Source organism: Phaethon aethereus, assembly GCF_964289735.1.
Source record: "Phaethon aethereus genome assembly, chromosome: 1".
Taxonomy (NCBI): Eukaryota; Metazoa; Chordata; class Aves; order Phaethontiformes; family Phaethontidae; genus Phaethon; species Phaethon aethereus.
Window position 1 is genome coordinate 29,910,695 of NC_138575.1, and position 24,720 is coordinate 29,935,414.

At 36.8% G+C, this 24,720-nt stretch overlaps 1 protein-coding gene across 7 annotated transcripts in view; it reads right to left on the reverse strand.

Annotated features, from left to right (window-relative positions):
• FOXP2 (forkhead box P2) overlaps positions 1-24,720 on the reverse strand; it is a gene marked incomplete at its 5' end in the record, with an annotated part of 200,633 nt that overhangs the window by 125,828 nt on the left and 50,085 nt on the right. For 5 of the 7 annotated variants that reach the window (XM_082004572.1, XM_082004571.1, XM_082004570.1 and 2 more), the window contains one exon: positions 7,546-7,635. The exons of the other annotated variants lie outside the window; for them this stretch is intronic. In XM_082004572.1, coding sequence (XP_081860698.1) covers positions 7,546-7,635 — 90 coding nt within the window. The remainder of the gene's footprint in view (positions 1-7,545; positions 7,636-24,720) is intronic. 7 annotated transcript variants of the gene reach the window in all.

Here is a 24,720-nt window from a genome sequence, read left to right on the forward strand (position 1 = left end):
AGTGAAAGTAAACTAAAATTAACACCTTTGTTGTTCTTGGCATACAGTCAGATTCCTGATAGCCTGCTCCCCACATGCCCAGTCAAGTACCCCTGCTTGATAAAGCGATTGGACAACTAACACAAGAAGCTTCAAAATAATGTCTAATGATTAAAAAAATTCAAGACAAGTGTTCAATTCACAAAGTAAAACTAATCTGTAAAAAAGAAGTATGGGAAGTTATCTGCACACGGACTGTCTGGAATGGCTCTGTAGGGAGACTGGATTTTCATGTGGAAAGGGGTATTTGCTACGTTCACTGAAGATTCTTCATTATTTAGTCACAGAACTTTGGATTTTGGTAGAAAATTTCCTTGACTTTTGTAATTGTCTGATGAAATGAAAAACCTTCTGGAAAAAAAAAGAGACTTTCCTTAATAGTAATTTAACTAGAAATTATTTTTAAAAATCTACACTCATTGACAGTGCTCACAGAATATTTTGTTCAGTTGCTTTTCCTTGCTAATTTCTAAATCAATGTACACTAACGTCTTTTTTCAAATTCAAGTGTATCAGGAGAGCCTTGCTTGGAGTGGTGCAATCCTAAACTGGCATAATTAGGGCCCTGCCTGGGAGCAGACCCTCTCATAGAGTCGCTCACTGAGTGGGGAACCATTGACACATTCCCTCACAGTTCTTCACAAGCCCTTCTGGGCAATGAGCCAGCTGCTAAGAGAATCAGGCTGATCCGATCTGTTGCAAGATCCTGGAGAAGTGGCTCAAGGAAACCGACACCTCCCACCACCGCAGAGGAACTACTCACGCAGCCCGAAGAGGAGCCATCGTGAACGTGCGCGGCCACTGCACCGGGAGGACTTGCAGGGGGACAGAGCTTTCCAGCTGCTCAAGCAAGGCAAAGAAGCTTCTCTGTAGGGCTTGGAGACTCCTATAGTTCAGAATATAAAACCCAGTCCGCTCATTCCATACACAGCAGTGTTTCCTCGTCTGGGACAGGCTGCGGATTCTACCATGAGGGAAAGATGGGTCTGGTGGTCTGTTGTGTAAGAGCTGCTGTGAAGAGACCTAGGTACTCTCTCTGAAGGCTTGCCTTTCTGAATCTGAGTCAAGAAGCGGAGTGTGTGTTCTCCCCTCTCCTCCCAATCCTCCAGAAGTACCAGAATTAACACGAGAGAAAGGGGGAAAGGAAAGACGCGATAGTGATGTACGAGACAAACGACAGTCACAGTAACAGAGTGACACATCCGACTGCTGCACAGACATATGTTTAACATTAAAATGCCTCCTGAAATCCCTGATCACATAGCAATCCTAATTAGTATTCTGCATATTCAATACCTGTAAACAGAACTTGCATAATACTTCTTTCCTCTGCTTCCAAAATATTTTATAATATTGCAACAATATTTTCAGGATAAAGATGTGATCTCTGCACCAGCTGTTTTTTTTCCTCTCAGTTAGACACAGATGAAGCCATTATGTGATAACTTCCATTAGAAGGCTGCTAGTAAACATTTTTCCGCATTACAAAGATCTGACATAAGGGTAGCTGTAATATTTTATGCACCTAAAAATGACAACTATCTGCTTTATCAATAAGAAATAATACCTCAAGGCGACAGTTATTTACTTTAAACTGAAAAGGAAACAATACTAACTAGTGCCACTTTTTTTATAGATTTTTTTTTTAATACTGAAGTTTTCAAGAGTAAAAAGTGACTCAAGTAAATCTATTCTTGAAAGATTTTACAGCAAAATGGCACACGATACAAAACATGGGTTTTCATAAGTAAAAGAGGTTGTCAAAGACAGGACATAAGCCTTTGGAGCAGACTTATATCTATATAAATAAGGACTTCCCAGCAAGTTTGTAATACGGACACTTCCACTGTAAATCAATGAAAGATGTCCAGCTTCTTTTCTCTATTACTGTATTTATTCTTCTACCTTAAATGGAACTCCTGTTTTCTACACCATGAAAGCTTGAACACGGCTATTTTTCCCTTCCCTCCCCCACACACCTTACCTAAAAATAACTCCTTGCCTTCTCTCCATCTCTTGGGGTTATCCTTGTCTTTAGAGTGGGTATCACTGATGCAAATTTCTGCACCTTAGAGGATAACTGCATATTCCTCCTAACAGTCTTACAAGGGAAAATGGGACTTATGATTTTCCAGCAGCTATCTTCCAAATTTAATTTACCCCAAGCCTCAATGTTTGCTTATATGTAGGCCACACATTTCCTCCAGAATTATACTCGAGAGGGAAAAAGACTGTTTATCACTACTCTCCTCTTACACTGTATATTAGGCATTTGCATCTTTCTAAATCAGTGCTTCCTAGCACATACAAAATCCTCGTACTTCCTATGCTTAGCAGCACATATTAGATAAATAGAAATATGTGACATGCACGTTTTGGAAAAGTAGTTTTAGACCACTTAGATTTGTTTTTATTTTAGTTGAACGTAATGCAAAGAAAACTCTAAGTTACATCCATAACATTTTTTTTTGCTGTTTTTAAACTGGGAATTTTTTTTACAGACATTACACATGCATGGTTGCAGTCAGTGTGCATTAAGTCAGAAGATATAATTTAAAAGCAGTGGGTTTTGCTTCTTTTTCCCCACATTCCCAATTTCTTATCTCTCAACAGCTCCTTATGTATGTTTAAAAAAGTAACTAAAAGTTACAATATTAATGATATGTTTGCTTATTTATTATGTGCGATGAATTTTGAATTCAGACCCATGTGAAGATCCAAAGGGAGATGACCAAACTAGGAGAGAGTAAAGCAAGGAGAGTAGGCTGAAAGAGACTATGAATATCCTTTCATGCTAAATTTTTGCATTTTACATGTCTTTAAAAAAAGTGGTTCTTCTGATACTCTGCTCTAATGCAATAAATATTAAGTAATTAAACTTAAACGTATACTTACTTCTCCCAAATTTTATCAAATTATTACACTTTGGTGAAGTGCTCATGCTAAATAAACAAAGCTTACCTTAACAACTCAACACTCCATACAGCATGATATTTATACAACAGTCTTGGTACACACTGAGCTTAACCCTTTGATTCCAGGAGTCATGATTTCCTGACACGCCATCCTAATGCAGAATGCATTAGTACTGATGTCGAGACAACAAATCTCCTACTCTGAAGGAAAAAATAAGTAACCAATTCATTGTAGATATATTAACTTACGAGATTGAAGGCAATTATCTGTTTATTCTAATAGAGATAAAGTTCAAAGTCTGACTTTATAAAAATAAACTACTTCATTAGAGACATTACAGGGACTAGAAATAGCTAGGCTTTTCATAGCTCTTAGAGCAAAAAATAAAATTACAACTAGCTGTCCAAAACCACATGCTATGCAGGCTACAAACAGTATGTTCATCATGGGCAGATTAGTCTAAGCACTGAGATTTGCCTAGCTGCAAGGGAATTAACTGCAGTGTAGTACACGAACACCCGCCAATGGCAACAAATTGACAGCATTTACCTCTGGGTTATGCTTGTGCTCTGCGCAGTTGTTGAAGAACCGCAAGTCCTGCTCGTGCTTGCAAGTGTAACAAGAACAATAAAGCTGCCAGTTTTAAAACTCAGGCTAGAGGACACCAGGTTCTTCAGTGGCCGTAAGGACAGTGACTTTCTGCCATAGCAGAGTGATCTACAGGTTCTAAGAGCCAAAGTGACATTTTCCTTGTTATGCCTACTATGGAAAAGTGGTGATAAGGAGTGAAATCTGTGAAAGCAATCGGCTCGCTTCACCATGGATTACCACAATCACAGCTTCTCCAGAAAATAAAAATATTCTGAAACAAAAACCAGTACTACAGAAATCTTAACCTTACTACTGCAGTATGTTTTCCAGGATGTACAGTAAGAAAGTAAATTATTTAAAGCTATGACCTCATGACATGCAGGTTAACGTTATCCTCAACTCTCATCACAAACCCTCCTTAGCTATTCTGCAATATGTCATTAATCAATGTATGTACTGATTGGATCGATTCAATTGGTGCATCAGTGTAATGAACAGCATATACAAACATGTTTCAAATACATTTACTTGGATATTTACACATGAAAGTAAAACCACTACTATAATTGGTACTCAAGCTTGTGAGATGGGATGTTTTTCTCCTTCTGCTTTGCGTAAGACATGCTAATGGTTATGCCATCTGCAGTCTGAAACCCAGAAAAGTGTAAATCAGAAAGTATGAGTAGATCAAGCTAAGAGTCTATCTAAAACTGTAATTTTTGCATGTATTCTGTTAACTCACAGTCTAATTATAAACCTCGTCTCCCCAAAAACATAGGACAACTACTAAATAAGAGTGACTTTCGCATTCAAAACTAAAACAAAAACACACAACATTCCTCTTTTACAATAGATCATAGATCACATAGCTAGCAGTAAATTTAAAAAGTTTTTTCATGAGAAGGATACAAAAGACACACAAATTCTTCTGGGAAAATCCCAGCGGTTCTCTAAAACCATCCCCTCTGTAAAGCGCAATAGAACTTGACTTACCCAACACCCTCTTTTTGCAAAGCTGAGGACACAAATTTGAAGTTTTCTTCAACAAGCTTTCAACTTGCTGATTAGCTAGTAGGTGCTGTAAGTCACTAGAATACTTGACGCATTATGGAATAACAGAGAGAACATATATAAAACCACCACACGCTACTTTCCCCCAAATATCCATGAAATACAAAAAGATGGCCACTAAAAATAATACCATTTTTCTTCTTCTTTGGCATGTAGAACAACAGAATACTTTACATCAAAATATGGAGCACATGAGAGATGCAATGGCAAGGCTTACCTAACACCCACATTTGCCTGCAGATGTGTGAGCTGGTTTTAAAACTTTTATTAGGTTTTTACTAGATTTATAAATCAGTTCTAACACATCTCCAGTTGCCAGATTAGTAAATTGCTCTGAAACTAGAGGAAATTAGAAATGCACTAATATTAAAGTATTTTAAAATATCGAGAGAAGTCTGTTTCCTTAAGCACAAACACAAGCACAAGTATTTTTGTCTTACAAACCTCAAATTGCTTATACACATTTAGCAATTCCTACTGCTAGGAGATTTTGGCTAAAGTTACCATTAAATTTGGCATAATAAAATAATAATACTGTACAATTTTATGACCCATACTACAGTATTTGGTCAAACAGGCATCATGATGCTCAAAATGCGAATTTCCACTACATAATGAACAATGAACAGCTCTGTAGTAACAGTAAAAGACAGAAATAGAAAAGCTCCAAGGACTCATTTTCAAAACCTTTAAACATCCTTTTCACTAAAGAAGAAAATTAAAATGGTGTTTGTGCTTATACCTGAATTTACACGGTATTTGATACATAAACCAAAGTCTAGGAGAAAATTCCATTTTCCTCTCATTTAAAAATGAACCAAATGAAGTGTCCAAGGCTAATATGCACTGTGTACATACTGAACATGGAAGGAAAAGTTGGAAACATGAGCAATAATTTTTGCTTTAGGGAGCATGTAACAATTCTGAAAAGCAAATTGTTTGCTTTATTTTCTTCTTCCTGCCTCGCAAGTGTGACTCATGAGGCACTGCCTCTTCCTAGCAAACACATAATGCAGGATGTCTCTACAATACACCAGCCCATGGCATTTAAAAGGCATCAGGCCAGGGTTAGTGCTTTGGGAGCAGGAAAAGCACAAGACTCCTTCTCCTCATCTCATCATCCTCTGGGTTATGTGTATGACTGCCTCCTTTCATCAATGCCTACCACAAATAATGCACCCCCACATCTCTTCAGCCTTGAAAAGAAGGTTTATTAGTGGGTGGAGAACGTGAACAGAGAAGTCAGTAGCTGCTGAACTGCTCCAGTTTAGAAGCTGGAGGATTAAAGGAAGCTAACTTCACTGCGAAACACACATTGGGAAAATCTTGATATTTTTGCCCTTTTCGTATACTTCCCTTAGCATCTGGTGTTGGCCAGTTTAGCGACAGGACATGGGGCTTCATGGACCTTGTATACTCCTAGTACAGCGCACGTTACCTTTCAGAGTGAGGAGCTTGCAGAACAAACTACTTTCACAGTATTCATTAAATCAATCGCCTCCATGATTCAACCCTTCAAGATCACCAATTTGACTTCTAAAAACTTAAACAAACGTCATTCATAAGCTGCTGCCTTTATGACTATTCTTCTTGTGTGCCTTCAGCCTAGAACATATTTAATACAAAGCAAAGTCAAGGGCAAACAGTGGAAAGTTGAGATGGTCCCAGGACTCCTACGCTTCTGGACTAGACTACAACTACAGCATGGCAGGATGCCAACTTGACATGTTTTCTTTTTTTCCATTTTCTTTAGCCATCTTCCCTAAATTCTTATTTGGTTCTCAACAAATAAACACAACTTTAAAAGTATATTTGAAGAGACCTGATGTGGAATGTGGAACTGTTTGCTGTGTCCAACACTGCTCCATGAAGTTTCACAAAGAAAAGGAGACAATGTGATTTACATACAAAAATTGCACAAGTGATCAAATTTCACAACATTTCACTGGTGGAGAAAAAGATAAATTCTGGTGCCTGGGGTCCTCCATTATGAACAACAAAAACTAAAAATGAGACAAAAATGCTTTATTCCATCAAAAAACAGGGGAATTCCCAAGAGGATAAAGGCTCACCCAGAAAAATACATGCGAGGAAGAGAATTGTAGCAGTTATACTTTTTTTATTTCCTGAACAAAATAAAATCATCTGTCATGTACATCTTTTGTCTGCAACAGACTGTAATTCAGCAGTTAAACACGGATATTGGTTCTATATACGAGAGCATCAGTTTTGTCAGCAAAATGCAGTTTCATACAGAACTCTGAACTAGCAATAAATGAACTAAACCTCAAAAAAAACCCAACCCAAAAAAGATAACATTTTTCAAGAATAAAACGCTATATATAGTTTTACTAATAACGCATTTAAAATATCTATTTAATAACAGAACTCCTATCCACCCAAACACAATCTGAAGCCCAAAAGCATCCCAGTGTGAAACTCTATGACACGTTTTTCTAAAATGGCAGAAGCAGCTCTTTCATAATTTCATGCAGTTGTGTTGGTAGTTTCTGAACACTTTTCTGTTTGTCACTTAGACATAGGACCGATGAGTTATTTAGCTTTTTTTTTTCTGGATACTCATTTACTCTTAGTCTTAACACAGCCATTTTTACAATTTAATCCATGTATGTATAAAAATCACACACCAGTTTTGCCACATGTCTGTAGAGAATTAATTTATACCATAACTGCTGAACTCAGTCTTAGACCTTTTAGGCATCTATAGCCACAAAAGGCTTTTGTAACTTATAGTGAATTTTCTCTGTGAATGAGAAGTCACTAGCATGCAAGCCTGTAACCTCTTGTATGTGAATATGCACATACACGGCATTAGAGCACAGGCATCCACACACACGCCTCACATGTGAGCAAGCACAGCGCTCTTCCCCGAGAGTAAGGCCCCAAAAGCAAGGATACTTTACTAACCTGCAGTGGTCTCTGTTTATCACTGCCCTTAGGAGATTTCAGTCCACTTGTCTGTTGCTGTAAAAGCAGCTGCCTTGCTGCCTGGAGTGCCTAAAAGTAAAAAAAAAAAAAAAAAAAAAATTTCCACCAGTTCCTAGAAAGAGATGAGTTACTCATTGCTAATGTTAGGTAAAAGTCCAACTGAACAAATGCAATCTCCTGCTATTTGATTTGTATTTGCTAGATTTCAGACTTCAGTTTGGTTTTCACTTAAAATATTAAAAAAATCATCTGAAAGTACATCTATAGGACTTCACTAGAATTTATGGATGTACATGAAATCCTGCAGGAAATAAAGTTAATTTGTTTAAAGTGCTTGAAGAGGAAAAATCATAAACTGCATCAATAGCCTCATTTCCACAAGGAACTTGTCTTTGAGTGTTCAACTAAAATGCCCACTCCCTTGCAAATTATCATTCAATTTGCATTTTCATATTACAATCTTGAAGCAAAAGCAAGTAGACTTCAAGTGTTACCGGAAGCTGTAATTAAATTTGACAAATCAACATCAGATTATCTTGAAAGTGAATTAATAAGGATATTCATTGAAGATTAAAAACACTTTTTGTACTTACAATTCAAGGAGAAACCTCTCCTTTGACAAAATAAAGTGCAGTTTTAATGCCAAATAAAAATGAGTGGTTTTCATTTGCATTCTTAGGAAAATCAGAGAACAAAGAAATTACTACTCAACCAACCAGATCAGGCTCTGGGATGACAGTATCCCAATCAAAATAGAAAACGTTTTCATTTATTTTATGTTTTCATTCCAACTCAGCAAAATACAGTTAAACATATGAAATGTAAACAAACATTCCACTTACCCAAAGAAGGCTAATCTAAATTATTTTCACGTATAAAATTATTTTCAAAATGCCAAGTGTTATAAAGTGGTGTATTTATTTTGAGATGAAAAAAGCCCGATTCAGAACATTTCCACTGAAACTACCTGGAGGACTCTCTTTTTTTTTCCCCTTAAAAAAAATCAGTTCAGTAAATACCAGTTACAGCTTTAAAATACATCACACAATTATCTATGTGATTAAAACATACTATAGATGGAATACACTGCAATAAATGCCAGTTGATCAATGTTCCCTAAAATAATAAAGATTCTCAACTGATAAAGAAAGGTACGATTTTGATTAGACTCAAATGAGCTGGTTTTTAAGATAGTTTCTAGTATCCATGACAACAGTTGCTTTGACAAGATGTGCATATGGCATTACACTGCCAGCTGGTGTGAACAATGTTTGAACTACTGCATTGAGATGCTGAGCAAACAGAAAAAGTTGCCACGTCTTAACCCTCAGGGAAGGCAGTCATCCCCTGATCAATTATGAAAAGACAGAGAGAGGGCTGCTACAGTCTGGCTCCAAGCAAGTTTTCTGAGAAGGCAGGCAGACATAGAAAACCAAAGTAAACAAACTGAATGCACTAGCACCATCTCCTAACAACATTGATTCGTCTCCCCATAGAAGGCTCTGGTACAAAGTTTGCAGAGCAGACTTTTAACATTTGGAGACATTCCCACAACAATCCCCGTATTGTTTCATCAAATTCTCAAGTAATTACAGGTCAGCTTTACAAAGATTATACATTCCTCCGAACCTAAGCAACGAGACGCACAGACCTAGCTTCTCTCTGCCAAGAATAAATAAAAGTTAACATATTTCAAAGTGCACTTGAAATATTTTGTTACTGAGGAACTGCTGGATGCCCTGTTTCCTATGTGAATAGCATAATCTGTTCTGCACTCTCAGCTCTTCAGCAGATCCTAAAGGAGAATCCTGCTCTGTCTGAGATCAGAGATAAATATATCTGTTGATTTCAGAGGCACCACGATTTGGTCCCAACATATTGCAGTGGTTTAAGCACAAAACATGGATTAAATGCATGAACAGAAGATCTACGGCGAATTTATAGTCCTTCCCAAAAAAACGGAAAACATGAATGAAAGTGACAGAACTGCTGCGCTCCTGAATTCATGGGAGACTGTACAGGAAAACCAACCTCACCTCTCGGGATGACATTGCTACAAGAACCAGAGAAGAGATCCAGAGTTAAAGAAGATGGGAAAAACCATAAAGATAATTATTTTTCACTTGTGGTGGCAGCAGAAAATTCATTACACAGCCTTTATCTGGAAAAGAAATTATAATAATATAATGCTGATGTATACTTGCAAATAACTGGAACACTCGGCAAGTTGTTTCAGTGTCTTAATCTTCCTTAGCAGCAAAGTCATCTCATGTCAATACAATAAAACAAGCAAGCAAGCATCTGGTAAAGCCATACATTTACAGTACTTGGAAATTAGAGAATTATAGCATGTTGCAGCTTAGATTTAAGTTAGCCAGTGTAATTTCAAAGTGTGGCTAGCATAATCCCGTGGAATCAGCCTAAGAAAGCATGACTTCCTACCGCTAACTACAAAAAGAGTCACACTTTATGAAAAAGCAAGGCAGCACAACAGGATACGTTTGCATAAAAGGCTCTACTACTTAAACTATTTTGATTCAGATGTGCTGGCTGGGATATCTCTGAAGGAGTAAAGGCTCATCTTTTAATACAGAATGCCTTACAAATTATGACTACCTGAATACTTCAGTGATCTTATTGTGGCAGTTTAGATTATTGTAAACACAGGAGATAGAAGAAGAACAGAAAACAATTTCAAGAGATCAGAGATGATTTAAAACTCATAAGGAGAAATCACTGGCAGCCTTTGTTCTTATAGCAGTTGTCATATAGTACATTTTCCTCCCAGTGTGCTGCTTAACTTTAGATTTTGCTACTCAGTAAACAACCTCCCAGAAACACACTGTTAATTTCAAAGGATTATTACTGACATTATTCATAAGTGAAGATTATGAGACTGTAAGATGTTCAGTTCTACCAATTCATTCGCTGCTATTAAATCCTTGCAAAACAAACTGACAACTTGAAAGTCTTTCAAAATTCATAGTTTAACATGAACACTTCAAGTAAACACCCATCCCACATATCATTTATAAATTTCTGTTAACTAATTTGAATAATTTGTTTTCTGAAGTTCAAACTAAAAAAACATTTCAGTGAAGACAAAACTAACAGATGTTTATAAATCTGGCAGATCAAAATTATGTTGAGTCCTACTTCAAATTAACAGCAGCAAGAAAGGATACTAAGGCAGTCAAATCGTATCCAGTTTCCAATAACATTTGTTTCAAATTTAGTGAGCACTTTTCCTTAATTAAGTTATCTAAATTAGTAAAACTATACAAAAAAGTCAATGTAGACAAAAGCAATAAAAAGAACTGAGGATTAGAAATTATTTTAATAATGCAAATGAAAATCATTATAATGCTTTAAGTAATGGCTGTATAAGCAGGAAATTTGGGCATATGGTTTCCAGAACTCACTGTGTCTTCTAGTAAAATATTTATTGGGAATACTACTTCTTAATATTTACTGTGCAGCTTTGGCATAGCTAAAACGTAAGCAGAACAAAAATGAAATTAATTGCATATAACTCACCCTATTAAAGTTGATAAATTGTGGTAGATTTTGCAATTTGTTGGCAATAATACTGTGAGATACAACTTGCTTTTATTTTGTATTCCAAACCCCTTAAAATGATTTTTAAAGTTTTGTCATTTTAATAAAATGAAATCTGCCACTAAAAGATGGCAAACTTATTATTTTGTTTTTTAAAAAGTAAATATCTATGTATTTTTAGGAAACAGATGTCACTCATATCTTTCCTTTAAAAACAGGAATGTTTAACCTATCAGCCTGTTGCATTTGAGACGTTAAAATGAAAAATGACATATACGCCCATTAATATCGTCAATGTATAAACAGCACAGCGTGACACATTCTTGAGAGCTGAAGGCTACAAAATCTCTCTGAAACATAAATAACAAAGCACTCAGAAGCATATTTGATGTTGATATTCATCTCTGAGAAAAACACTGCTGCCTGGGCTTCTTATGAAAATAGATGCAGCCCAAATGGATCTCCTGTAATTGGTTTCAGATAGCGAGGTCAAAAGAAATATGATACAAGAAACTATTATGTGGAACAGGCGAAACAAGAATGTTTATACAGGCACTCCCTATTTATACTGACAAGAGGTGTATACTTTGCAGATAACCAGAACCAAAAAAACTTGCCAGAAGACAACCAGATTCTGTTCTTTTTCTAACTCCAAATCCCTATTTTATTTTTTTCAAGTGACTGCATACTCTAACATTCCTGCTGAACGTAAAATAAGTTTCTGAACATAAAATAAGTTTCCAAATGTCTGAATATGTCAAACAAGAGTCATCTTGCTGGTAGCACTATGCAACCGAAATACATCAACATCAACGGATTTAAGGCCAGAGACTGCTCTGCACTGGTTGAATAACAAGTTAACCAAATTATTGCATAGCTACATTTATTATAAAAACCACTTCAGGACAACCTCTGTCCCTTTACACCCTGCCCTGGGCCCGTTCTTCAGATGGAGAGAAGCCCAGAATTACCCACAGCTGTTTGAGAACCTCGAAAGATGGTGACAGAAAGACAACACTGTTCAACACTCCCCAACAGCACTCAAATGATACTGCTAGACCTTTGTCTCTCGATGACTGTGTTTTCCCAGAAAGTTCTCTAATGAATATCACAGCCAGTCAGCATGGCAGCTTATAATCTTTCCAAATGGAGTAGCAAAGCATTTAGCACTATTAAAAGAATCCTGAATTTAAGATGATTCAACTCCTTTCCGATAGCAGTCTCTCCAGAAGACTTGACAGGACAAGCAAACTCCCATGCACCCCAAGACATCCTAATTTTACGTAGTGAAGAACACTCTTTTTCGCTAAGTGACAGAAAGAAGATAAAACTTGCCAGCCTGACAGCTGAGGACAGATGTGCCACACTATAGAGCCTGGGAAGTCAGGGAAATTCTGTATGTAACCAAAATCCAAGCCACGTAAGCAGCCTGGTTTCACATAGGAATGGTAGGCTGAACAATTATTACCGTGATTTCCTACAGAAGTAGAAGCAAAGCACCAGATAGCTAAGGCTGTTGGAACCTACTTCAATAAATATACTATCTAAGAAATCTAGATGGTCACTAAGAAGGATTTCACTCAATTAACTCAACATCAAAGTATGCAAGTCCTCAAACAAAAAAGTTATGTCTGTTTTCTGCATCTTGATTAGCAGCTGCAGACAGCCCCAATGTGCAATGTGCGCAATTTCAGCAACCAAACTGCAGGGTGCCCTGCAGCCTTGCCTAGCAGTAGAACACACATCTGCAATAGACCAAAATATTTGAAACTGAATTACGTTCAAGAAGAGGCAACAGCCTTGGACATTGTATTACTGTCCCAAGTATTCCCACCAGCAGGCTGCTAGATAGGAAGACAAAATACAACAACTGACCTTCTACAACTATGTCCCCAGAAAGTGGTGGTGGCCACTGGATGCTGTACTGAGCCCAAGCCCATGGGGTGTGATCAAGTGAACACTGAATACCTGGAAAGCTTTTACTGTATTGACGCTGTATGAATTTGTGCAAGTGAATGCCTGGTTCCTGGATCCTCAGGTTGCTCAGCTTTTCCAAGGCTGGGAAAATTCTGTATATGTCCAGGACAGCAATTCTTCATGCCTGAGAAATGTCAAGATAAAAAGGCAGGGCACTTTAAGGGTTAGGTGGCAAGTGGGGAAAGCTGGTCTGGATCATAGTTTAACTTATGTACTTACATTCCTCATGTGCCTCACCTTAGAAACCTAGAGTTTCACTGGATCTGGCCCTTATTTTTTTGGACTAAAGGCACTTTGTTGGGGTTTTTGTTTGGTTGTTAGTTTGGTTTTTTTTGAGGGGGTGATGGTGGTGGTGTGTGTTTTGTTTTCTTAGGACGATACTGCCAGTTTCAGCATATTGAGGCTCTGATTTTGATTCAGATTTGTGGTCTTCCCTGCAAGACAAACAACATGAGATCCTCAATCTACCTGAGCTTCTGTTTCTGCCCTGATGTTATCCAGGATTAATTTGCAACTGAAGAGAAAAAGTAACAGTAATAAACTGATGAATGCAACATGAAGTCTCATAATGCTGTTTAATAAAAGGAAATTAATCACATAATTGTCATAAACCTATTTTCAAACAGCAATCTATCAGAGAGAAATTATGCATCTGTAGTTATTGACCTTTCATTTTACCATGACTGATTCGTAATTAGACTAGTTTTGTGAAAAATAATAGTTAATTACCAGATTTTTTTCACTCTAATTGTTTTGGCAATTTTTTTTGTTTAGTGTCTTACTTTTTCCCCATGTGAAAGATGCTAAATAAATACAGGGCACTAATAAACTATCAGCTAACATATTTCACTCTATAAAGCAAATTTAGCTTCTCTCTATATAACCCAATTTAATGGATACTGAACACTGTTTCAAAAACAATGCTTTAATTTTTCCTGCCCATTATTTCCTGACCAACAACTAGAAACAAAACACCAGCTTGCTTCAATTCCCGGTGGCATTAGCAGGGCTCTTCCCTGTAGACATCAATCTGCATTGGTCATTAGGACTACACATCAGACCATGCATAACGTGGTCCACGACAGGAAACCCAAATGCCGTCTCCAAGGCTTGGACCACCTGAAGAATGCAAATGTCAAGGGTTAGGAGAGATGGGGGCCCACAGCACCAAAGTCGTGCTGCAACCTGACAATCTCCTTTCTTTCATCCCACATGCCTGAACTTAACTTTCCTTTGGTAAACACAGGAGTAGGCAATCTACCCTACTTCATTCCTACTTACTTACATTACACAGTGACTAACTAAATTAATGAAATGAAAACAAAACAGTGCACACATCAAATACCAGCACCACAAGCTCACAAATGTCCTGTCACTGCTATTTTCTTCCATGTGGTATTGCTTTTAGAAAACTGAGACATGTAATAGCTAAACTGAAGAGCTGATGTCTCAGTTTTACATGAACTGAATGGCAACGGTGGCATGTACCAGTTTTCCACATGAAAGCAGGTATGAACTATTTCACATGAAAATAAGCTAGCAGATACAAAAAAGCTATTTAAGTGTGTAGGGAAAAGAAGAACAATGACAAGATAGCTATCCCATGTGTGAGTCCAGAAAGAAAAAAGAGCCTTAAAATTATTATACATTTGTATAATATTATGTATATATTGTACAAATGTGTATGTATCCTTGATTTGAAAGGAGTTGGTTAAAAAAAGACCTTCTTTCAAGTCTGTCCTTTGTAGGCATCCACTTATTGGCTGTGAAGCCTACTTTCAATTAAAGCAGTCTGAAACAAAGTAGTGTTGGCTCAGGTGGAATAATAGATGGTTTGATAATTTATAAATCGGAAAGGAACTGATGCAAATGAAAGCAGGAGTGGTCCCATTTGTACTAAAATCAAAATGCAGAGCAAATGTGGGAGGAGAAAGAAACATCATATCAAGGGAAGCATTACAACGTTAGGCTGTTAGAAGGCTGAGGTTTTAACTGATAGAAATCTGAAAAGGAAATTTAGAAATGAAAGACAAAGAACTCAGTATGGAGATTATTAAGCAAATGACTAACGAAAATAATAATCAAGATATAAACTAAAACATAAGGTGAGGCAGATATAAAACAAAAGGAAACCAAATGTTTTATTCTGTCCAACAGCAAGATTCTCAGAACAGAACCTAAAATTTGAGAGGACAGATGGGAGGACTGATTCGTTCTGTTAAGTAATATAGAGAGGTAACATAACATGTGAAGAACAAATGCCAAAAGAATATTTACCCTAGAATAGCCTTAGCCATTTAGAAGACGGAAATAAATACCTCTATCTTTACAACTTATTTTCAATGAAATAACATTCTACACTGTGACTGGCAAAGGAGTGTTGACACAAAGCATCATAAGCACAGATTCCTCACCCCAATATCCCGCAAGCTGGAAACCAAAGCCATCAGTCAAGTATGGATCTACATGGTACCAACATAATTACAAACAAAGTTACAGTAATTATACAAATCAAACTCTCTCAGCCAATCAAAATGTGAGGAATTCCATATTTATTGAAGAGTTACTGACTGAAAGGGTTCCAATTATTTGAACACTAACTGATTTGACTTACCACTGCACTTACAAATCCATAACCAGAGACATGAGTGAGATTGCAACTACAAAATGAGGTATTATCAAGATGGTCATATCAGGCTTTTGCTGTGCGGAAGGAAGGCACATCAGCCATTACTTAAATATACAATTGGTAATCCGTGGAGAATAACAAAGTTAATGTCTGAGTTTCACATTAGATATTATAATTTTAAAATTTTTTAAAAATATCTTAATAGATCTAATTATTGAAGTTCAGTTTTTACAAGGACATAATTTAAAGAAATCTGAAATTTAAAATAGACATCTATGATGAAAAACATGTATTAAAGACCTAAGTCAATACTGTCATGTTAGTATGATAAAAGCAAACTGGGACCTACAAATAGAAGTGTCATATAGAAAACTGGTATTTTTTCCACTTTATTCAACTTACTAAAGAAACAGCTAGAGAACTGAACCCAGCTTGGGGCACAATGTTTCAAAGAGGTGGAACATCTTACCAGTGACCAGAGAAGAGCACTAAGAATGATCACGATGAGAAAATCCAACCTATGGGATAGCAGAAGTCTGATCACAAAAACAGAAAAAAACACACACCTAAAGCAGTAGCAGTCTTCAGCAAGTTTCTGCACAGAAAGAATTGTATTCCATGGGTAAGACAAGCAAGAATGGCCTCAAACTGAATCCAGGGAGACTTAATTGCATTTAAGAAGAAACTTTCCAATGGTAGGGATAACGGAGGAGTATAATAAATTGTGTAGAGACTGCAAAATCCTTGTCACTGGACCTGTTTAAGAAGCATCTTCAGGAACAGTTAAGAGCAGTGATTCTGCTCTGGGACACAGACGATCTTTACAAGTGTCTTCCAGTCCTATTTTATTTGATTGTGTGGTTCCTGTGAAAGCATGCCAAGTTTGGATTACTGTGATGTCTAACACCTTGCTACATTTCAAATAACACCATGTTCTCATAAACTGAGTATCATGAAGCTTCAGCATAGTTTCTATGGTGAATTAACAGCAGAGGATCAGTAAGAGCTTTGCATACAGACTCTCTCTTTGGAATTTTCCGACCTTACATGACCACACTTGTGTTTATGAGACTATCCTTGAAATTTTGGACTGAACAGAGAAATAGTTTATGCAGAACAGGAGATAGGTTAGAATTATGTACTCTCTGCCCTAATTGCAGCCAGAGCCATCTGGGCAGGATTCTTGTGTCCTCACCACCAAGTATGGGCACAACAGTAGCAGAAAACGAGATTTTCTTGATACGACAATTCTTACTATGAACAATAGAGGCCTGGCTCAAATGGAGAGCTAGGGAGAGGAAAGAAAAACATTATTATAATTTATTGTGAGTTTAAATCTAAAGCTACAATAACAAAACTTACAAAGTATCTTTGATAACCTGATTTCAATCATGTTTTTAATGAAACAATTTGATCAAAAGTCACTACATAGTCTAAACCATTTAAAAAATCAGTCGTTGTTGCTAAAGCTAAATCAGCTCAACTTAAATCCTACTAAGTCCATTTTTTTTTCTTATGGATATTTTTGTAATGCTTTTTAAAACTTCAGTTGGCATAAAGAGCTCAAAATGCATATTCAATACAAGAATAATTAGGGGAAGAAACAATGAACACAAATGTAAATAGGCAATACAATAATAGCAATTTTATTTGTATTTTTTCAAGGTTTTTGATAAATGTACTTTTGGAGTAAGAAGTGCAGTCCTGTCTGGACTTAAAAAAAAAATAGTAAAAACACTGATATGAGATCAAGAAGTAATTTATGCAAATAAACAGCCCATTTTCTAGACACCAGACTTACCAATGGTGACATTTGGCAATACTTATGAGTACCCTGATAACACAAGGTCTGATCTAAACTCCTTGGAATAATTCTGAGGCATTAAAATCTTCTACTAAGTATAGACTGTGAGGGTCCGGAGGATCATTTGTATCATGACCACAAATTAATTTATACGAATATATGTGCAAGTAACACATACATTCACACACATAAAACTAAATACCTTATTTCTCTGAGGGAAATGCTTATATCCTGTGGAAAACCCAACAGAAGTAGCACTGGTTAGCTCTGCATCTCTCTGAAAGAGCTATCTGCACTTGCAGTCTGGCCTGCTTGAACTACTACAACTGCAGCTTTCCTCTCAGGCTGCTTATCTATCTTTTAACTCTTTTGCTGCATTTTGTGATAATCTAGCAGGAGTGATCCAACATGCAGACCTCTGTCTCTGAAGAATCCCAATCTTCAGGTTCTTGCTGTAGCTGGCAAATGAGTTGTGTATTTTGAAGGGTAGCCTTAACAGGCTGTGTAGACAGAGCTACCGAGAAAGAATTCTCCACTTTGGGGACTTTTAAGAGTGAAGATTATAAAAAGAGTGAAATGACAAAGAGCTTTAATTTTAACCTAAAATGCAAGTGAAGACAGACACACAAATGTCCTCAGGCTCCTCATCCTAGTTTCAGTCCTTGTGAGGAGATCTGGTAGGCAGTATATTCTTTATGATTAGAAACTTGCAGGGATGAAAAAGAAAAGACCTAAAGCTAGTAGAAATGTTTTGCAAAAGAGGAATAGAGACACATTTTGCAATTCCCAGGGCATTTAGGTGCTGGAGAAATGATAGCAACTGTATGAGGAATTCCCAAGTAGTATACATGAGCAACACAACAGGTTAGGCATTCGAATTAAAAGGTAGATGTTCCAATCACACTTCAACAAGCTTGCCCAGGAAAAAATCATCCTTATTATATTGTCTTGGCATCTACAGTAATCTTCCTAAACAGCAAGCTAATCAAGGAATTACAATAATAAATATGCTCAGGGGCATTATCATCTTCAGATGCATTTGTAAAAGCAGACACACCCAGTTATGTTGGTGCCAAACATATGTAATACTTCGCATCAGTTAAAGTCTCTTCTGGCATCCGGATGTAAAAATTTCCTCTGAACCATGTTGCATATATTGCATAATCACTACCCCTGGCATGCCTATTAAAAAAACCCACTGGTAACCTCAGCACATGATCAATATATACTGGAAATGAGGTTTAGATACAAATTTTACTCCTTTTATCCTTTTAACTACTCTTACATTGCACAAATCAAAACCTGAATTTCAGCTTTTATCAGGCCTCTATCATGCCTGGTCATCAACTTAACACGGTCAAAACTCAGTTACTATTCTTTTCTTATAAAGACACACCTCTTTACACATTGCACATAGTTCAGATTTCATGTCCTTGAAGTATTTTCCAGATTTTCCTTTCTATAATCCCTCCTTTTTTCCTTCTTGTAACATTTTAAACCTTATCAATCTGTAGCAATTCCTCTACCTTCCTCTTTGTGATTTCTCTCAAAAATTCTGGATTTTATCCAGAAATTCCTTTACTTGAGGCATCAAGCCATCACTATTGTCCTTCCTTCCTTCAAATACCTTCACCCTCCTCATCTCCGAGGTGTCTATTAAAAAAGAGCAGATGAGGGGTTTATTTCCCTCACAGCACACTTTGTACTTATGCATTAAAAATAAATAGGTATGTCACTTGCACACTTACAGAAGGCACATGTAAAAACGTATTATGTAGATGCTTCTTTCTCTCCTGCTCTGCCCGTGCAACCTGCACTCCGTGACAGTGCCACCCGCACAGCAGAGCAAATCCCAGCACGGGAAGGGCCAGCTCTTCACCAGCTCTCACGGCATTGACACTGTACATGGTGGGAAAAAAGTTACGAAAGAGCCCAATCTCCCCCTCAATTTAAAAATCATTCTGAAATCAAAGCCAGTATCTATCCATGCAGTAAATTTCTCATGCAGGTTTTTTGCAGTATTTTTACAGTTAATTTTGAAAATGCCAGACTGGTGAGCAAACTGACATTTTGAATTATTTAAATAAAACCACAGAGGTCCCATCAAGGTGTGAGTCAGCACTGTATGGATTAAAGAAACATGATACTTCTGGAGCCTTTTCACACATATACCTTAATTAGAAATGCTACATTTTCTTTCCTGAAAAATATGAAACAAAATTTATCTAAATAACCTGGATACTTACACTCACCCTCCCAAACCATAACCTCTTTCTCAATCAAGACATTCTTTCCATATCACTCCTAGGTAGTTTTACAACGTAACAGACTTTACACTGACCAGTGACCAGTAGAATTTTCAAACTTGCGGCCATCTTTCACTTTCTACAATTTACTGATAATTAAACTTATATATGGATTGCCAACTTTTTCAATAAATACTACATTTTGTCCTCCAGTTTAATTTCAGTATTTTATGAAAAATTTTGTTAACAACGGTTCCTTGTGTCTAGTTCTCGATTACTCCCATGTGACTATAGGTTCAGAGCCTGAAAAGGGAAGCACGGCTTTTCAAGGAGAGATAAAGGACTTTCAAATTTTAGTAACTGTATATGCTATAGGAGCAGAATCTTTCATGTCATACAAGTGTACTTCATCTAGGTATGGCACTGGCAACATTTTTAGTATACCAAACTATTCACAGTGCCACATGATACAAGAATAATAAGGTAAGTTCTAGTTCTAAGTTCATAATCATTTTACGTGCTGCTTTCAACACACAGTGCTCATTTTACAAACATCAGTAGAAAGATGGGACTGAAAAACATCAGAAAAAAGATATAAAGCTTTTTTGTTTGTTTTTAAAATTAGGTGTGATGATGTGATATTACTTTATTTCTTTTGTTCTAATTGACTAGGCAGGAGGCAGTGCATCTTACCTGGGAACACTCATCTGTATTTTCTTCCTAGATCATGACTTCTTCATACAATGACTTACAAGTATCACACAAAACATGGATCTGTTCCTGGCTAGATATTTTGATACTATCATAGTGTTACAATGTACAGTAAATTTTACTTTAGCTGTTATTTTAAAAATTTTATGTCATCTATGAGAGATGGATTTTTTATTTGGCAGGACAACATGCAGAAAATTCCAGCTCTGAGATTTGGGAAAAAAAAAAATACAGTAGACATCATAGTATTACAGCATTTTTAGTCAAAAGGCCTTGCCTTTTATGAGAAAGCCTTCTGGATTATATCTGTTGGTCTGCTACAATCCCCAGTGCTCTTCTTGTGCCATAGGAGACTACGACTGAAGAATAAAAATGGGAGACAAACCATTTTATGTCAGGACATTGGGATGGCTTTGAAATACTTTCTGGAGCACAGTTTATGGCGCAAGGCTTACATAGCTACCTGAAGGCAGAGCTGTGGCCAGCAGGTGAAACAGTCTTTGATTTTAGATGAATGCCAGAGGTTCTCATCCTCTTCTCCAGCAATCCCTCTGTTCATTAATATTGCTAAGACATGAAGGCTACAGGCACAGCCCTGCAGTCAGACTTTTCCAAGGACCAGTCTCACTAGGGAATCGGATGCAGTTATCCCACTTTTGGGGGCTAAAATGCTTATTAGTTCACGTGTGTCTCACCCTGTGTCAGCTGCCCAGTTTACCATCCAGGAACTGTATGTTCAATTTACTAATGCAGATCTATGTGCTCAGAACAGTTGAGCCATAAGATGTTTTAGAGCCTCTCTCAGCCCAAGTACCCAGGATGTGATTTTGGCATGGCTTTCAAGAGTTTCAAAGGACCCTGATTTCATAGCTCAAAGGTTGGAAAAACAAATCATTGTCAGAAACAACAGCAATAAACACTCCTGGGAGGAAAAAAAGAAGATTCTTTTCATTCTGAACTGTTGCAGCAGGAACCTCCAACAACATCCCATGGTGTGTCTGCTGATAAGTTTTAAGTACCAGTGTTATATGGACGTCTTATGCGTCTGGGTGAGTTTTACTTCTGGAGTCAAAATTCTAACAACAGCCATTGTATTAGGAAAAGCCCTTTCTTTTTAAAAAAAAAAAAAAAAGGCAAAAAAGAAGCAGTGGGAAAAAAACCAGAATTGACTGCAAAGCATGTGTTTCCAGAGTTCCCATCAATCAAACCCACAAAAATAGTACTATAGTATTGTTTCTGTAAATTCTAATAAGGTTGATGGTATTTTGCATCTTTGTGTTTAGGCACTTAAGACCGAGAATTCAGAGTTACGGAATTTGACAAAGTCTGAAGAGAAAAGTAGTTTTCAGAGTTCCAGTTAGTCACCAGCTCCAAGAGTGCTTCAGCTCTCAACACTGGCACTGAACTCTCACTGCTACAGATAAAGGACTAAGCAGGCTATACAGCAAAGCTGGCTTGGACTCTGGCAACCAGATGATAGGGAACATTGCCAAGTAATGAGTAAAAAGGCTCAAATTCAAGCACTAAGGATTTTTAATTTTTTTTTTTAAGGATACTCTGAAAATGAAAAGACCTAGAAATTTCTTTTAAAATATTTTAACAATTCCTGAAATTTTTTATATTTTTCTGCATCAAAATTTGAGAAGATTCTGGCAAAAGGAGTTGTACTCTTACAAAGAATAGCTGAATTGTTTCTTCATTGCTAAAAAGACACAGAGAAAAGGTGAATCACAGAAAGACTACATCATCTAACACTGTAAATTAAAGACAATTTAAAAAAAATATTTTAGAAGTGCAAAGAGAACCACAATTGAATAGCACCAAAATAAAGACAATGAAGGTAAAGTGGAAGAGAGATTAAATTTCTTCCTGACTAGAAGGCATTAAAAAAGACTCATACGGTAATCAGAGTATAACAACCAGGCCAGCACAGTATCACTGAGACAACATATTCTAGTGACTAGCGATGATTATGCTACTCAGGAAAATAAATTAATTTTACTTAAGCTGACTTCCTTAATCTTCAAGGCAAGTGTTTCTTTGACTAGTCTGACACAGTTAAACTAGTATAGATACTCCCTCTAGTATAACAAGCATTGTCAGACTCCATAACTACAAAGCAAGCACTTCTACTGACCTAATAAGCACCGTTCCTTGAAAACTGGACATGTAGAATGCACTCAAGCTTTTACATCACCTTGCAAGACAAGATATATCATAAGCACCATTTAAACTTATCTACATTGTGAATTAACAGTATTCCAAAGCAGATATTTTGCAACAAGGCTAAAGTTAAAAAAAAAAACAAACTAAGAGCAATGGCTGCAGGAATTTTCACCTCTACCAACCAATATAATTGTTGGAAGAAGAAATGTCTGAGATTTTGCCAAGTGCAAGCAGTACCAACCTGAACTTTTGTTTTCCAGACAACTCTTAGCAACACTTTATTAAGAAGTAATCTTTGTTCTAGAACATTTTTTTTAAGTTCTGCAAATATATTACCCCGTATTATTTCTGGCATAGCAGAATTCTGGTTTTGTTTTGGTTTACTTTTTTCCTAGGTGTTACAATAAGACAGAGTAAGTACAACTAAAACTTCAACAACGTAGTGTTATAAAAATTTAAAATGAATGATAAGGGCATTTACACTTGAGAACAAAGAAGGGGATTCAGCAATGTACATTCACACAGTCATAAATTATTGTGTTGTATCTAACCTGTCAAAAGCCATATGTATTCACCCACAGTCTAATACAGCTTCAGCAAGATTCCTGAGTTTCTCAGCTAAGAATAAGGTTTTGGGAACAGAGGGAATTCAACATTTCACATGGTGGCCTGTAATGCATCTTCAAAATCAAATAATTATTAGGACCAAAGCTAGGAAGAGATCTGGTCCTGTATCCAGGCTTGCATTTCTTAAACTGTTTTCCACACAGAAAGGAATAAAAGCTTCTGACAAGCAAAGAAAGAAGGGACAGGTCAAATCTTTGTTAGATTAAATGGTTATACTTTTAAGTTTTACCATATGTTGATTGTCTAAAACATTATAAATATAATTGAGTATAAAATATTTTTTTATACGGCAAGGTGTTCAACCAGTACAAATTAGCCTCAATTAAATCCTGCCCTTGCTGATTACTATATGTGTTCAACTGTCAGTCTCTCATGTCTACTCACGCTGTAGCTCATTTCAAGCAATACCCAACCGTATACAGATTTCAAACAGATTTAAATCACTTCAGCCTAGTAAGGAAGAAACGAGAGGTGACAGTGAAATTCAAGGCACAAACTACATTCTTCCACGAGTTGCAAGAACAGGGTGTGCACAGACAGTTAACCTGAACTGGGCGTCTTCCACCAGTGGTTAAATTTTTTGTAGGATCCTCAAGTCAGATATAAATGTTTCTGGACAACAACTACAGCCCCCCTCTTTTTTTTCTCTTTTTTTTTTTTTTTTTTTGGTGTGTGTGTGTTCAATGTTAAGATGCCAGATGGAAATTAAAATGCCCTTTTTCTATATTCAGGGGAAGTTCAGCATAGTCAGCTGCAGGAGCAACTAAATGAATGTAGCCCGTTACTGCCTCCTTTCCAGGGATAGAAAAGTAATTCTATTTCCATGCTCATTCACTCTTCATTTCTTGTACTGATTATGCCAATTAGAGCAGTCCTTTTAGTGATGCGGGCATCTGCCTCCTAGAAATCTTACCCGTCTGTTTATATGCTTGCAGGTACTGACAGCTGTAGAACGAATTTGATATAGATCATTTAACTATCCCCAACGATGAGCGAGGAGATAAGCTACAGACTGAGAGGTAAACACTCTACCGAATCATTTATACTGTTTCTGCCTTAGCATGCTCCTTATCTTTACTATGGGATACAAACTGCATAAACTTAAGTATATATATACACACATAAAATACGTATTCTATACATTTCTTTTAAACTGGAAGAAATTTTTGGATTATCTTTACTGCACATATGTACAACTGTCACAAATGTGGGGACCAAAGAGAGAACTATATCCAAATAAGATGCACAATTGCACATCTGCCAACACAAAATCCAAGTTCTTTGCCTCAAACTCATTAGCTTACAATTATTTCTCTTCCAGTATAAAGAATGTCTGATTCATACATTCTGCTTGGTTCCCTGGTGATCACACGATTTGTTTTCAAATGAAATTCAAATTCTTCATAGTCAACTTGACCCCTAAAGAACCTTGTCTT